We start from the raw sequence: 17,284 nt of genomic DNA, 5'->3' as shown, positions 1-17,284 counted from the left end.
TATTATCCGTTTGTAATTATTCGAGCATCAGTAAAAAGTTTTGCTTAGCCAAAATTTCACAAAAATCAAGCCGTAACTTCCTATATCACCTTTACAATCTGAAGTCAGGAGTTTGCTCGGCCTAGTGCGTCATGTTCAATGCAGTAATTTACTCGGCCTATCCTACTTATTTTCCATCACAAGAAGCCTGAGGATAATCGATATAATTCCTGCGTTTGCCAACTATGAGGATCAAAATGCCGCTCGTTCCTGGTAATAAGGACCTGAAAAAATAGCGACTGTATTATAGAACCTTACTTAAAAAATGAATATCTGAGATTTTCTTCCTCTACAGTTAGATTTCGCGGCCATTTCATTTCCCGATGTTCCGCCGACACCTTACAAGCATTAAGCGTCTTACTTAATCTTAATCAATTGAATGATCTTGAGAGTTAATTAAATAAGTAAATTGTAATCGAAATATTCCCCTTATTTGTCTGAAAATTTTGAATGAAATAATTCGAGTTCAGGATGAATCTATTTTTCTCATCAACGCGAGTCGATTGTCATGTGTATGGCGCTAATGAACTGTAGTGCCACGAACGAATTTTATATTCATTCTGCACTTGAAACTTATTTATATTCGCAAATTCGTTCCGTTGAATGTGATCTTGAACTCAGTTGATTTAATGAATTGCTTCTATGTTTTGATTGATGTCCTATTGATGGTGAAATATTGCGAATTTAATTATTCATCGGGGGAGAAGTGACAATCGGCACTTGAGGCATATCTGCATGTCTTGTCTTGAGGCATATCTGCATGCACTGTTAACCACTGAATATCAACCTTTTTACAATACTTCAAATCTGCCTTTCAACGAAATTTAACCACTCCAAATCATTTTCAGAACTTGGTTGATTGAGTTACAAATTAAAGCTTCCTTGATCACTTATTTCTTCAACTTAGCATTTTGTCGATTGTGTGAAAACATCACAATTTATGAAAATCTTCCCTGCTGACATGCATAATTTTGCAAGCATAATTAAGTCGTTAGCTTGAACATGTTTTAACAACCTATGTATAAATATTATTAAGATTTCGCCCTTCCGAGAGCTGCATTGCGCCATGCTCAGATACCGCAAGAGGAAAAACGTGACTAATTTTAATCAAAAGCAGCACGAGTAAAGCCAGGGGCAAAAATAGGAAGGAACGACGAAATATTTGATCAAAGTGTAAGTTATTTTCAAGGAAAGGCACAGTGAGTTTCCCGATGTATGACTGACTCTCCAGCAATGCACATTCGTGGTTAAGCTCGTTCTATCTTAACGATCTATCAAAACGATCGATTCTTGGCTTTTCTCGTGAATTTTGCGTTCTCTTTAACAACGAAAAAATTTCATGGAAACGCTCATGTAATGAAAAGCACCTGAAAAAGTAATTGCCTGAATTATGGGTAATTTTTTAAGATAAGAGGAGCTAAATATTATATGTTTTTTAGTGTTTTTACTAAAGATTTCTGCACTCCAGAAAAGATATCTTCAAAGTAATATTTATTAACTAATGCTGAAAATGTTATATATCACTTTTTTGCTCAAAAATTTTTAAATGCAAATCCTTTTTATTTTATTTCATTTCCCAAATTCTTTATTTCATACTTTAATCGCCCAGTGTTACATTTTAATGCAAAACTGAACAAATGTAGTACTATAAACTGATTTCAGTGCTTTTTGGAGACATATTCTGACGATTTGTATTTACTGGGGCTATGTTGACCCTAAATTTTTGGTTAACATTATGTTTGAAAAAAAAACGGTAGCTGTTACCAACAATAATAATATCATCACTTGTGCGATAAATTTTCAGTTATCAATGTGTTCAGTCAGTGTGTTTCTATAATTAATAAGCTCTATAACAAAAAATAATAAAATTTCTCAACATTTTAAATACAATGAGACAAAATTCGATCGAAAGTTGTCGCATCTGCCTCTGATTTGCGAGACAAATATAATTTACAAATCTTCGAAGAAGCTCAAATGAGCCATCACACCTCATTCGATTTATATTGTGCTCAAAAAAAGTGATCATGTATGCTAGACTTTTCAAGAATATTACCGCCTTCGTAACGTTTGTTCTGGTTATTCAAGTGATTTATGACTGGTCGAATTATCAAGGGTTATTGACAAATTTAAATCACACAAGTCATCCCGAACGACACTTTGCCATAGAAGAACCACCTTTCGTCTTAATTGTTTGCAATGGTGAGCATTTGTGTTACCTATAAACTCAATTATCTCATATTAATCCTGATTATTTTAGTGTGTTTTAAAGTAAATAGTTATAGTGGACGTAAGTCCCCATAAAATTTACGCGTCATGTTTCATGTAAGTTCAGGCACCGATATGCAGCGAGCTGCATCATTGAGGCTTTTCAAATTACAGTGGAGGAAAAACCATCAATCCAAGGAATCCACGGTGGCAAATTTGGGAAGGCAGTTGGAAGTATACCCTGGAATTTTATCTTAACCACGAGGAAAGCCATAAAGGTTTTCGAACTGAATTGCAGACTCTCCCAGCAATGCAAATCCATTCACTGTTGGTTCTTGCCTAATTAAATTAATGTCTTCCATCTGATCGTGCAAATACTAGACGCCATTTTTTATCATAGCCACTGAAATAAATCTGAATTTTTCGATTTAGATTTTCAATTTTTTTATCTGATTTTATTATATTTTCAACAATTACACTCAGAACAAAGCGTAACAATATGACATTTGGGCTAGCACTATAGGTCATCCAGACGAACACGATTTCGTGTAGGTGTTGTATGCCAACTGTCATACCACTGTGCAGATATAAATTGTATCTCTAATAAAATGATATTAAAATTCGTAACAAAACGTTTGAAGTTCAGCTGAAATTATTTTGAAACTATTTGCTGAAACTTATAATTCTATACGTTCAAATTCAATGATTTAGGTAGATAGTCTTTAAATAGTTTAAGTTTGTTTCTGAACACTAAATTATATGACAGGCAGGTATCAGGACGCGTTCAGTATGAAAAAGTGTATTTCTTGATTATCCTTTATAAATTTTTTACAAATATTTATTGGTTATCTCAACTGCTAATTTCTACAATTAAATGATATTCCCAAAAATCTCCCAAGATGGAAAAATTCACCGGACGAAGGGCTCAACCATGACTAAGTTTGAGACTCAAATGCGCCAGGCCAAAGTTCTTATCAAGTCAGCTGTAGCCCTCAACCCAGCTACGATCAGGTACATTAATATAGCGGTTTCTAGATTTGTTCAGTACATAAACCCTGTATGTGTCTGGTCTGTGTGTTTTTGTGAGTCTGTGTGTTTGTATTGGTCTGCGTGTAAATGTGAATCTATGTATATGAGGTATATGAGTGTGTGTCTGTGTGACATGAATGAAAGTCGCAGCTTACGTCATGACAACGTGGCTCATGTTTTTTATCATGTAATTTTAAATGATGTTAGCTTCCTCCCACGAAGTAATGTGAAGCGCCCGCTTTTATAGCTTTGACTCTAGCTAAGGTAAATTTCAATTACTTTTAAAAACCTTTAACATAATTCTTCAATGGTATAAGTAGGTAGATAAGCGAGTGAATTATCACAGTTTGCATAAACAGCTTAAATCACAGGTTACCAATCATTTACACACAATCTTATTTCGAATTTTTGAATTTTTGCCAATTCACCAGTCTTCTTAACAAAGAAAATTTTCTAAAGCCTACTGACTTTCCCGAACTCGAGTAGCTACAATAATATTTGTACGATCAGTTTATATTTTCTTTAGTTGTGTGTTTTTCTTAGCTTCATTATGTAGCATCGATTCTAGTCGATTGATTTCATTCTGATTTAATATAATATCTTTAGAAAACTCATTGAATAGGTTTTGATACTCACATTAATAATTTCCCGGCCATTTTTGTCATCGAAACTGACCTCGCTCGTAATCCATGATTTGTTTTGTTATGTTATTAAATTTTGCATCAATAGTTGAAGCTAAATTCGACTCCAAGCCTTTGAATTTCTGATCAACTTCAGTAAAAGATACCTTTCTAACAATTTGTAACTCGATGTTATGAATCAGCAATTCTTAAGTTTTAAGCTTTTCATTCACTAAATCTTCAAACACCAACAGTACTCTATGGATCTCCTTATAAGCTCTAGTAATTAATTTCTAATTTGCTTCATTGTGCAATTCCGATTTTTTGACGTCATCATCGACTGCTAATTGCAAACTAGTGATTTTTTCTTCATTTTGTTTTTCTTCCGAATTAGTTTTTCTTCCGAAGAATCGATCTTGGAAAATTGTTTACTTATCTTTTAGTAGGTTTCATTGAAGATCAGAGAAAACGTTTTATTCACAATTTTCTATTATTATTTTTTTCAATAGATTGAACAATATTTTTATTAACACGTTTTTCTTAACTTAGCTTCGCGTTTGTTTGTTTGTGGATTTGTTTGTTGTTAACATTGATAACGAAAATTAGCCCAATTCTAATTGCTCTAGAGATCTGAAATTCGGCATGCAGGCTATTTTCGCCCAACAATTTTAGATACAATCATAAAAACTAGCAATGAGAGACCTAAATTAGCTTAATTGAGTGAAGTATATATATATATATATATAGTATATATATAGTATGACGTGCGGGCACTGACGTTATAGACGAGCAGGCGTTGACGCTGCGTATCATCGATACGTACGTCAAGTCAAGTAAATTGGCTCGCAACAACGTTTTTCATGTGTAGCAATGGACTAAAAAGGAGAAAATAAAATACTCAAAAAATTAAAAAAAACACGTTTTTCTTGTGGACTAAAAAACAGAAAATAAATTATGGCTCGCCCCAAAAAAACGTGGATCGGCTGTACGTTCACCATCAAATTTCCAAAATTCGTGTGTTGTGTGCTTTTCGCTTTAATCATAAATCTGCCCGACACACGTTTTTTGGGGCGAGCCATAATTTATTTTCTACTTTTTAGTCCACAAGGAAAACTTTTTTTTTAAGTTTTTTTTAAGTATTTTATTTTTTGTTTGCACTGGTAAATCGAAAATCAACTTACCGATGGACATTTTCATTTCTTTAACAACGTTACGAATGTAGCAATCATTCATTATCAAGTTACAAGGCGCATTGAGTGATGGAATTTGGTTCGACGTAGGTATAAAATCATGTAAATAGGATACTATTCAAAATTCAAAATAGTTTGAAATAATTACAAAATCACAAAAATTTGTAGATTATCAAGGATTTAAAACAGCAAAAATCACTCCAAAAATAGTCTCAAGGTTCTGACAAATCCAGTAGTCTGAATTAGGTTGATGGCTGGGGTCTCATTCTTAATGATGAGGGTCTTCATAATTCTACGGTCTTCAATGAAACCTGCTTAAATGAATAAATTTTGCTAACCTATACTACAACTTCTAGTATGGAGTATAAAAATTTCAAACCTAAATTATTATTGAAAAAACTCAACTCATAAGTCTGCTCCCAGGGCTGTGATAATTGAATTGAAGGTGGAATGTTCATTTCGAAGAGTTTCAATTGAAGCTTTCGGAGACTAAGGAAAATACCTCAATTAATTGGACACTTTTTTTCCTCACCATCTTTGCAACTGGATGAAAGATTCAAATTATTTGCATAGATATCAATACCCGACATTTTATAAAAATGTATAGTAAATAAATATTATTACCCATTCGTGCAAAGATCTAAAGGATGGAATAAAATCTCTCATACTCCAATCGTTTTAACATTTCTAAATATAAGTGCCAACAAATTATTTTACCGGACCAAATATTTTTGCATGTATTCATGTCCTTTTTAACTCGTTAGGACACATCAAACCATCACTATCAAAATAGTAACAAGTATATTTTTCTTTATACCAAGTCCAATGAGTCCCAGTTCCCTGTCCTACAACCTGACTCAAAATTCTTCGCTCCGTTTTCATAGGTGACCTAGGAAGTGCATCGCTCATGAAAATGTCTCTGACTCAAGGGACTCTCAGACCAATTCCTTTTTCATCTTCCATTGCTTCATTATAACGTTTTGTTTCTGCTATAAGTTTATAATCAGCTTTCTTTTTGTTAACCACACTAGCTATGGCAGAAGCTCCCCCTGCCAGAGACCCAGCATCTCCCAAAGCTCATAGGATTACAGGAATTGAAAAGATGAAACCTCCTTCTTTTGCAGATACATAAGAAGTTATAGTTTTTAACAAATTAAGCAACGTCCGTTATTTAATATTTTGTTCTTTTTCGTGCTAATATGCTGATACTCAGTTTCAGTATTTTTTTAAACCTTACACAATACATCATTTTATTGAAATATAAATACCAGAGAATTTTTTAATTTTAAATTAAATATATATTCATATTGAATTGATATTCAATACGATACGAATACGATATGAATACATATATTTATGAATACATATATATAAATTACGATATGAATACATATATTCATATCGTAATTGAATGATTCTGTCTGAAAGAATCAGAGCATAGCATCTGTTTTATCATGAATGTTATTATTGAATTCAGCTTCAATCTTCATATCAATAGGACAGCCTTGAAGACGTTCATTTTGTCAGCTAATATCAAATACGAAAATCGGACGTAAAAACCTATAATCTCTCTATGCAAAAGCACAATTTGTCTGGGATGCATATTATAAACTACTGCATAATTGATATTTTAAAAATTAATTTTTAGGTCTTGCTTAGGATTCCTTTCGTTATTGAGCCGGATATTTGCATCTTTAAATCACAGTTATCAAACAGTGCAATTTTTAAAGTTGTGAATTATCTCTATCAGTTCAAAATGCTAAAATGGCACAACGAGGTTTCTGAGTCCCCGAACTTGTTGTAGGAGTCAAATCCAAGAACTTTTGATTAGGGATAATTATTGCTTATTCCAATTGTCGATTAATGTATGCAGTTGATATTCAAATTCTATTTATTATTTGACTATATAATTGATTATTATACTCATCAGATAGTTTATAAGCCACCATTTTCCAAATTAGTCTTTTAGAAGTAATATTTTTGCTTGCAATTATATATTGATTATGTGGATTTTTATCACATTAAACAGAGCATTTGCATCGTCACCTCTTCTTAGAGTTAAGTCATGCTTGACTCTATATATATATTACTTTGTCATAATTTTCCATGAATCCGAAAATATGTTTTAGGAGAATTGTAGCATTAAATTGACCAACGGCGGTTCCTAAATTTTTACTACACGTTTATTGAATCCATCATTCGATATTTGATTTTTCTTAGTATCAATACTACAGAAGAAAATCGTTTTTATTCTGAGCTTTGTAGATGTAGATTTTGTCAATCCTTTCAGAGTTGTAGCGATTCCAGGATATCTATAGCCCTCAATTCCAACATTACCGATTCTATAAGATACTCGATCGAATAAATACATCAGACCACGATTAATAATTCATACTTTATCATTGAAATTATAATTACTACCATCCTCTTTAGTTAAAATCCCTTCGATGTTAAGACAATTTTGTGGTGGTAATAGAAACTGATCCTGAATAATAATCTTGATATCGTTGTGTTCGCGATTTAAATTATTTTCAATTCGATTCTCATAATCATGAGTTTTAATTTTTTAATTGATTTATCGATCTAAAAGTTTCATTCTATTGTATGAAATTGTTTTTCCATTCCATGTTTCATTCCATTGGAAAGAAACTATTCATTGACCGAATAGTTTCATTCCATTGTAAGTTCTCCATATAAGTAATTTTTTTCTAAAGAATATTTAGATTTCATGCTGTAAGCGCGACGGCTATACCTGCCGCTCTTACTTCAGCGCCAGTCAGACAAACGAAACTTTATCCATGCAGGGAAGTGAACTTTGGTAGTCTGACGATTTATTGGTAACACAGGCACTGGTAAGAACACAAAATAAACTCGAAATGAACCCAAAAACCCAGCGGATGGCTCGTACTGAACCTATTGTTCGTAGTTAACCAATAAGATTCTGCAAATAAAAATAATAAATAAACTTAAGATATGGCTATAATACTTAACTTTAAATATTCCTAACAAAATAATTACAATTCACAGATATTACAGCATAAATTTAGATCTCACAATATAACTATTCACAAATTTCACGCACAAATTTACATGTCACAATAAATAAGGTCACAGAATTAAGGTTCACCAACAGTGAAGCGCAAAGTGCTTCACGACTGACAAAATGAAAGTGACGCGCTTCGGATGATCAGGGTGAACAGACTTTTTCTCTAAATGAAAATACTAGTAAAATCGATAGACAAAAACATTAATGGAAAAATGGGTACAAATTTATCAGAACAAATACAAGAATAACTGTTGAATGATCGCAAAAAAATAACAAGGAAAATCGCGGTACAAAAATTAGAGACGCATGAGGCGCGGCTACAATGCTCTCAAATGCAATCGTTCGGTTATTTTTTCACCTCTGGCGTTCAAAAGATTTCTATTTTGATTTTTTAGCCAATTTCGGTTATCATAAATTGAAGGTTGATCTATGATTAGACAAATTGGTTGACTAGGATTCTCCACACTTTTATATTCAGCGAAAAGGTTTGGGAAAAATGTATACAATATATTTTGTAAATCACCAGTGAGATATGATCCATTGTTTATACTGCAGTGAACAGGTATTGCATTAACAGACATTATATTTACCATATTTGTGCATGCCCGTTCTCCAATATCTGCTAACAATCCATCATCAAATTCTAACAGAGTTATATATTTTGATATTCATTTTAATGTTGACAGATAATATTCTAATGGACACTAATCGACGGTATGATAATATCGGTCATGAGCGGTGGGATATATAGATATTTATTTTACAATAGATAATATTGTAATTACAAAATTTAACGTATGATATGAAGTGTGCTACTTCTATGATTACTGGAACTCTTCTACAGTTAAATATTGCATTGAAGCAAAATGACTCAGTCAGTTCAGCTCATGGATGCAGTAGACTAGTAGGTATAGACGAGAATGGTTGAGTTGTCGGGCGTAAATGAGAGTTTTAGTAAATTCCATGGTTTAAATAGCGAGTTGCTCAAGGCCATTCACTCTCACATCGCGAGATCGCGTAATCATCTTGTTACACGAGTCGGTACTCGGTCCCTGCACGATATTCACAAACGCTTTCTTTTTTCTACGGTGTTCTTCAAACATGAGCCGTTGACATAAAGGATACCGGCTGTTATTTCCTCAATAAGTCTCGGCCTTGAATTCAGTCCTAGAAAACAAGCCAATTGATCACCTGAAAGCTTGTGAATATAGCTCTGGTGCGGATGTTGCGTTCCTACTCGCATTTACGCTGCTCAGCCGTGCATATTACGTCGAATCTTACGTGTGATAGCATTTCATTCTCTTCCACACTTAATCAAGTGTATCATGTGACCGTGGTGGCAGCTCTGTGTGTATGCATTTAGTATGGTGATCGCTCAGGTCTCGGGTCTGGAAAGTATTTGAAAAATTTATATCAATTATATATCCAAAAAAAGTATCTTCCAAAGTGACACTATAGGTCAAGTCCGAGGTTTTTAGTAGCCAAACTTTACTGACGCCATTGGTTAAAAAATTCATGAACAATCGAAGGTAAATGATCAGGCTTTTTGATTGGGAGATGATGCTAAAATTTTGGATAGAAAATATTCGAAATAAGTTTGTGGGTAAATGGTCAGTAATCTGCGATTTAAGCTGTTCCTGCAAACTGTGATGATTCATTCGCTTATCTGCCTCCTGGTAGATATAAGCGGCGAAAATTTATAACTATTTTCTCAAATTTGGATTCATTGCAATTTTTCCATATTTTTCTGGTTTTATAATGACCATAGAATTTAATTTGGCAACGCTATTTAAGTGACTTTCTTTATATTTGACATTTATTTACACTTTTTTATTTTTTTCTTAATATAGGAAGCAGAATATTGTTGATTGCTGTTGCTTCAATGCAAGCTCTAATATTCAGCTACACGCTCACCAATGAATAAAAATGAAAATATTCTGAAATGAGAATCAGCTCAAAAGACTTTTTTTACTAGGTTCATCCTCTTAGGAAATGATGACACTGTTCTGCCTGCAATCGAAGAATACGTGTCGCATTGGCCAGATCTTTTTCGGAATCGTCTCAAGTTGAGTTATCGGCCTGTCATTATGCCAGAAGGATGGCATTTAATGGACCTTTACGAGAAATGTGTCACCGAAAAATTGTTCCTGCCATGGGTGCTGTCTGATTTTGACTCCGTCGTGTATCTGGATACCGACCACGTGTTCATGAGACCTCCGGAGCATCTGGTAGCGCACTTCAAAAACTTTGATGACACGCAGGTGCTTGGAGTCGCACCTGTAGATGGTTACTATTTGCAGCACAATATAATGGTAAATCGCTCATAATTGCGTTGTTTTTTAATGTAGAATTCAAATCAAATTAACTAACTTGAAACGAAAAATATGAATTTGAGTTTGCACCCCTGCTCCAATCTTATTACAGTCTTCTCAGGTTCTTAGTCGGGGCTTGACCGGCCAGGATTTTTGTCTGGGTTGTGCTGATGCATGAACAAACCATATTCTACCTCTGAATGGCAATTGAGCTGCATAACCTAATATTCCTACTTGCTTACTCTGGAAGGAAATAACTATTTACTGAATATAGTGTTTCAATGTTCCATGCGTTTTGCTCATAGAGATTTAATATCCACTGAATACGTGCATCAGTAATTAAGAAAAACGCGGTTGACTATACGTTTAAATAGAAAATGATAAGTCACTACTCTGAAGACATGTGCTTCCCAATTTTCTAAGCCATTATTAGAGCTAGAATTTTTCGGTTTGGGTCTTGCATAGATATTACTGCTAAAATGCCTTATATGTGCAGATACCTTACTACGGGAGGCAAGGCTTAAGCAGTGCGCTTTTGCTAGCCAATCTTACACGGTGGCGTGACCTGCCTTTCGACTGGCTGCCCATGGTGACAAGTGTTGCCAAAGTTTTCAAGGAAGGCATCATGGGCGATCAAGATATACTTAACCTCGTTTTCAGTGAGGTATAAATCCGTAAATAATATCTTCCTTCGTAAATATAATAGGTATCGATTATAATTACATATCTTCTTGGTTGCTTGTACAATTAATTTACATCGCTCCACAAGCATTAATGAAGCGAATGTTCTGCTTGTAAATAAATATTACTCGAACAGACCATAGGGTCGCAGAAGTAGCGACGCCAACTTGCTTGAATAAAAAAACACGATTGCGTGTAATTCGGAGATTATATGATCTGCAGCGTATTAAATGCACCAAAATATTCCTTCAATTCTTTATGAGTATTCAGCATAACACAGAAACAGCAATCTGAGTAATACACGTTTAGAATACATAACTAATATTATGTAGGCATTTATAGTACAAGCAACTTTAGAAAAGACAACTTTAAAGTCGAAATATTGAGCTTGAGTACTGTTCTTATGATTCTCCCTTTTAAAAATAAAGGATGACCCATCGATGATTATAGGTGGCGATGATAGAATATAGGTGTCGTAACGGTGTGTGGCCACATCTGCCGAAAATCGACAGTAAAACGCCAATAAATTGAGAGGGTGGCGTGTATAGGTGACATTCATCGATGATTTATAGGGTCTGAATCATAGAAGGCCCATTGCAGCCATACGTATCTATTGTAAGCCACCGATGACCGTTTGCCCAAACTGCACAATGCACGATGGAATTTGCCACTTTAATTTATCCAACGTAGAAAGTTGTTATATAGTCGAGGTTTATATGAGATTAAGACGAAACCATTCGTTCTGTGTGCTTGGACTTTAAGATTTCGATTCAAGTAAATGTAACAAGAATTTAGCGATAACTCGCTATAGGCGTGAGTAAAACTGACAGACAGCAGCAAGGTCTTCACAAAAGTGAAGCCACAGGGCACGTATCAGACGACTCCTGACATAAATTGTCAGAGAAACACAGGAAAATTTTGTTGAAAAAAGTTCATAAAAATGATTGCGACTCCAATTTTTCCTCTTCACCTGATATATTCCTGATCGACAGGTTATGGCTGGAATAAAGGCCGAAAACGCCATCGATGCCGCATCGATGCGCCATCGCTGCTTTACCTATAATTCTCACCTATAGCCTCCAATAATCATCGATGCTCCACCAATAATTTTTATTTGAGCTGGGATGAAGATGGGAAGACCTACTCACATAATTTTAGTTTCACAATCCAATACTAATACTTTGGTTATCATGGCACCAGGCATTCAGTACAAGATTGCACGTGTAAAGTCGCAGCCTCCGAATAGGCATCATCAATTGTTAGGGCTGTAGGCTTCACAGTTCCTCAAATGCCAGAACGTAACCTAATCAAGAAATTTACAAGCAAAGAAAACGCCAAACAAATTACCCATATCGATATTGAAACGTTTCGGAGTCCAGCTCCATCATCAGTTCAACAATCTAAAAAATGAATACAATCATTTTACAATTCAAAATTCTTAGTCAGACATTGAAACCTAAAAATCATATAACACATAACAACATTAAATCGAAAACCAGGACTCGCGGAACACAGTCATAGAAGACACGAAAAATTAATACATAAGAAAAAACACTACAAGATAAAAGCCTGGCGATTCACTATTTCAGGAGGATAGGAACTGAACGCATTATTGAGACACGGTTTTCTTTTGTAGAAATGAATAAACGAACCGAATCAAAATTAATGCAGTCCCGCAATGAACTCCAGCATTGCCTTACATTCTCCGTAAATGCAGCCGGGATACTATAAGCAATCACTGCTACCACAGTTATGTTCTGCTGTGATTTGCGCCTGGCAGCTTATGGACGTTGCTCCGAAGTAGCCACATATATATCTTTCGTTACTACAAGTGGGCATTCAATCTGTAGGCATTATCTCATTAAGTGGACTGTCTTTCCATCGCAAAGTTTCTTCTTCATGGAATTGGGCGTGAAATTAAAAAAAAATCACACTCCACCATACACATTCACTTATATATTTATAAATAAGATCACATTTCCTCCCGAAGACAAACGTTGAAAAATGCTCCGCTTCATAACACCTTTCACAAATGTATAGAGTTTTTGAAAATAATGAAAATACATACGGCACGAATGAGCGCAAACGCGAATTGCCTCTAAATCAACGAAAGACTGATTTTTTGAACTATTACACGACTTGCTAGTTGAAAAATTTACCACCCAGTACTCGTAAAATGCATGAAGATGAGAAGGAAACCTCAGAGACCCTTGAAAAATTTTACCGAGAACATAAAAATTTTAGTTGAATATAATTCCAATCAGAGTCCAACTTGCTGCATTTTCTTAGAGCCTTATTTTTATAGTGCTTTTCTTGCGCTGAAATCGAGGATCTTCATAATATATCCTATGATGTGCTCATTTTTTGTTTCTATATAAAATTGAAATATAGGTTTCAAAATATGTTAAAATTTTATCCAAAATTTAATCCGATTGCGTTATTGGCAGTCGGTTTTCCTCAAACCGACACTCTATTACCAATTACCAATAATAATTAATTATTGAAATTAAATGTTGGACAAAATTTTATCTTTATTTAGCTCTTCTCCGATTGTAAAGTCAAATTATGTCATTCTACATGCAGCTTACAAGTGCTTCTGTGAATGATGTAAATGTACAAACAAAAACTAAATGCCGAAAAAATAACCTTGCACATATCATTGATAATTTTTTAAGACAGGAATTCACATACACTCTAAAGTAATATAATAAGACACTCTTCCTACTGCAATATATGAACTACAAAGGTGCAAATAGCCAGTTCATTAAGAATTTGAGGAGCTTGAGCGAATTTTTCTTGAGCGTCTTACAGATGTTTAAATTATGAATCATAAATACGAGTGCCAAAGTGAAATGAATTACGCACTAACCCCCTTTCCCCCAAAACAAAAAAAAAAACGCAAAACGGTATGACCGTTACTTCAGTTACCGCCAGCCCGTGAAACAAATAACCGCGTCGTCGTTTTTTTTCAAAATTAACACAAAAAATCCATGCCATAGGCTCGTATGCTAAATAGGGCACTAGCACTACGAAGTAGCACTACGCACTACAAGCCGTAGTGCCGTACTAGTGCGACATGGAACACTACGGTTGGCATGCTAAATAGGGCACTAGCACTATGAAGTAGCACTACGCACTACAAGCCATAGTGCGTACACTAAACATTGTAGAGCTACTTCGAAGTGCTTAGTGTCTGTGACGTATTTAGCATACCAACAGGACACTTCGTAGTGCATAGTGCTACTTCGTAGTGCATAGTGCTACTTCGTAGTGCATAGTGCTACTTCGTAGTGCTAGTGCCCTATTTAGCATACGGGCCATAGTAAAAAAAACGGCGAATCGGTTTATTTCCACTGGGCGGCCGATCTACTAGAACACCGGCCAGATCGTTTATTCGTGAAAATAACGCCTGGATAAGCCTTTCGGAAATCATCATAAAGGATTGGACGTTTATTATATTCTCATGAGCTGAAGCAGTACTATCCAACCTCGTTTGAGTACACGTAGCGACTATTTTCTTCTGCGTGCTTAGGGGTTCAGCATCAAAAACCGTCAGTGATTGGCTGATTACAAATTTGCGAAATCGTAACTTTTTTGTACGCCCTAATGATTCTTTGTCGTCAGTTTCCAGACTACATCTACGACCTCAGCTGTGACTGGAGTGGCAACATCGAGCAGTGCTTGACAGTGAACTGGAACTGCAGCTCCATCGAACAAACAGGCTTTTCGTTGGTGCACGGCGCAAGATCAAGATTTTTTGCGGAAGGTCTTTGGAATATTAGAACTATTCCTCATCAATTGCCATTCGTCATCCCTATGGAGGTACTTAAGTTTTTTTATCCATCAAATTCCAGTTGAACATTCTTTTTTTATGGATTAGAAGTAGGAGCGCATAATTTTCTTAGATTAATGCCTTCACTCATAAAAATGAATGCGCCATTGTCCACATAGTGACATATTCTATTACTCGCAGCAGGAGCACAGATCGGACGTAACACTGATAAGCCATTTGCCGGGCCGAACTGCGTCCGGTGAACCCACACACGGACGAAATATCACTATTCATAGTCTTGCTCAGTTCTCTGATTGCTTATATGCATGTTTAACTGTAAAATCGTCACGTGTTCCACCGTATTGATCTCGTATTTTATTTCATGGTTACAATTTTGGTGGCATGGGAATAATTACTGCATCATTGCTTAAATTCCATCTTTGAATGAAATTGCACGCAGAAAAATGAATGATGCATTATTCAGATAGCGTTGTATTTTCTGCCATTAATTGTATTGGACACCTTATACCCTATTATCCCGGCAAAAAGGCATCTTAAAATAGTTTGCAACTTCCGCTCTTTGCTCGTGCTGTGTATGAGAGTATTGAACACTATGTTTCAACATAAAGCATCGTGACGATATTTACACAAAATCTTTGCTAATACTCTGATGAATACCAATGAATTATTTGATAATTCCACACGGAGAATCTCCATCGGAATTTTATTACAATTTAAATATGCAATATAATAGAGCATTATTTCATAAACGCGATTATTTAGGCCATCTTGTATAAATAGATTCCTAAGAACCATACCAGAATGCGCGTAAGTGTTCAGTAACTTAGCGAAAATACCTAGTGTGTGAGTAATGTTTTTCTGAACTCAACTGACAATTAATTTTTAGGTTTCGATTAATTTGTACACTGTTTATAAAACTCTACGTAATTATATCCTGTCAATTACATTTTTAATATATTTCTGTTTTTTTTTTTCATTTTTCAGTCTCCACTACGGAGAATTATGCACTTATGGAACAATATCATTGTTACAAGTAACGATTTCATTCTTTGACGGATTAAAACTTTTATAAAACTTCAAACCGATTTTTTGCTGCGTTTAAATCGTGTTAATTCTTTTTTTCTCGCTTTAATTCGTGCAGGAGATTTTCGTTGCATGGGAGAGGCACGACTTGACTGATTCTTTGTCAGTCTTACTTCAAAACTTAACCAAAAACCTCCACACACGAGAAGATGAGCTGCGAAGAGCGGAGGCGAGCCAAGAAGAAAATATGTTTTGCTCCTACAGTTTCGAGAAGCTCCTGAAACAACTGAACGATCTCGTCTAGATACTCTCCTAAATTATACTATTGATATTACTTGGTTTCAGATTTTATAAGAACAAATAATGAAAAAAATTGTGAGTCATAAATCGCTTACCAAATGCTAGCTTGGAAATTAGGACAAATCAAATTTATATTTCAGTTTCGCTATTTAAAAATTAAATTAAAAATACCTCAAGCCATTTTCCTAAAACTAAAAGAGGCTCCGCAAACTAGTAAAATGAATTCAAATCGCGCACAAACGGATGAAAACGTTTCCTGCATCCGTTTCTTTCGGGTTATTCGTTTTATAAAACTTCTTGGGGACTAATGTACTCGGAGCCAGTAGTGGCGGCCACTGCGTGACGTTATTACAGTGTATGTCACGATATTATCATTTGCCATCATAATCTTATAGACAGAGGTAGGCAGTAGCGCGCTACATGTAGCGGCCGCTACTAGCGGCCGCTATATTTTCAGTAGCGGTAGCGGTAGCGGCGCTACATATAAGGCAATGTAGCGGTAGCGCCCGCTACATATTTAAGTAGCGATACGAGGTTTTGCCGCTACAGCGTTACCGCAACATTTATAAATATAGCCTTTAGATCAGTGGTTCCCAAAGTGGGTGATATCGCCCCCATAGGGGCGGTAGAAAGATTTTGGGGGAAGGTAAGGAAGAAGATGGCGTTTGGGGGGCGGTAGGAGGCGGGCGGCAGTCCGAAGTCAAAGTCAGAAGTTCGAACGTTTGTTTGACGATTTGTACACAACACGTGCAGCACATTATGACTCCCAGCGATTCAATGATCAAGGAATATCTCTCAAACTACTGAACTTAACTTGATGAAACTTGGTACACGTATTCGTTAGGACCTAACGGTAATGTTTAGCTCGTGAATTTTTTTTTAATTTTGCCTTCATTTTTTTTGCCACAGTTATATGGCAATACGGGCCGAAATTCACAGGGATCAAGGAATTTCTTCCAAACTATTGAACAGATTCGAACGAAATTTTGAATTTGCAGTCCTAACTACCGAACGGTAATGTTTAGCTCGTGAAAATTTATTCGATG

General features: G+C 35.3%; 1 protein-coding gene across 1 annotated transcript; it reads left to right on the top strand.

The window, feature by feature from the left end:
* Positions 1-1,933: 1,933 nt before the first annotated feature.
* LOC108682795 (glucoside xylosyltransferase 2) lies at positions 1,934-16,305 on the top strand. Its single transcript, XM_018172034.2, has 6 exons — positions 1,934-2,238; positions 3,144-3,255; positions 10,105-10,441; positions 10,938-11,105; positions 14,747-14,944; positions 16,057-16,305. Exons 1-6 carry the CDS (start codon positions 2,064-2,066, stop codon positions 16,240-16,242), a joined length of 1,176 nt encoding a protein of 391 aa, XP_018027523.1. The 5' UTR covers positions 1,934-2,063; the 3' UTR covers positions 16,243-16,305.
* Positions 16,306-17,284: the final 979 nt, after the last annotated feature.

This window comes from Hyalella azteca, unplaced genomic scaffold (assembly GCF_000764305.2).
Source record: "Hyalella azteca isolate HAZT.00-mixed unplaced genomic scaffold, Hazt_2.0.2 contig1497, whole genome shotgun sequence".
Classification (NCBI taxonomy): domain Eukaryota; kingdom Metazoa; phylum Arthropoda; class Malacostraca; order Amphipoda; family Hyalellidae; genus Hyalella; species Hyalella azteca.
The sequence above is the reverse complement of the archived record's forward strand: the minus strand, read 5'-3'. Positions and strand labels throughout refer to the sequence as shown.

Bases quoted from the DNA above. Each gene is read 5' to 3' on its own strand.
- LOC108682795 (XM_018172034.2), top strand. From the start codon at position 2,064: ATGTATGCTAGACTTTTCAAGAATATTACCGCCTTCGTAACGTTTGTT. The intron at 2,239-3,143 runs GTGAGCATTTGT...AAATCTCCCAAG, and splicing joins CGTCTTAATTGTTTGCAATG to ATGGAAAAATTCACCGGACG. The intron at 14,945-16,056 runs GTACTTAAGTTT...TAATTCGTGCAG, and splicing joins CATTCGTCATCCCTATGGAG to GAGATTTTCGTTGCATGGGA.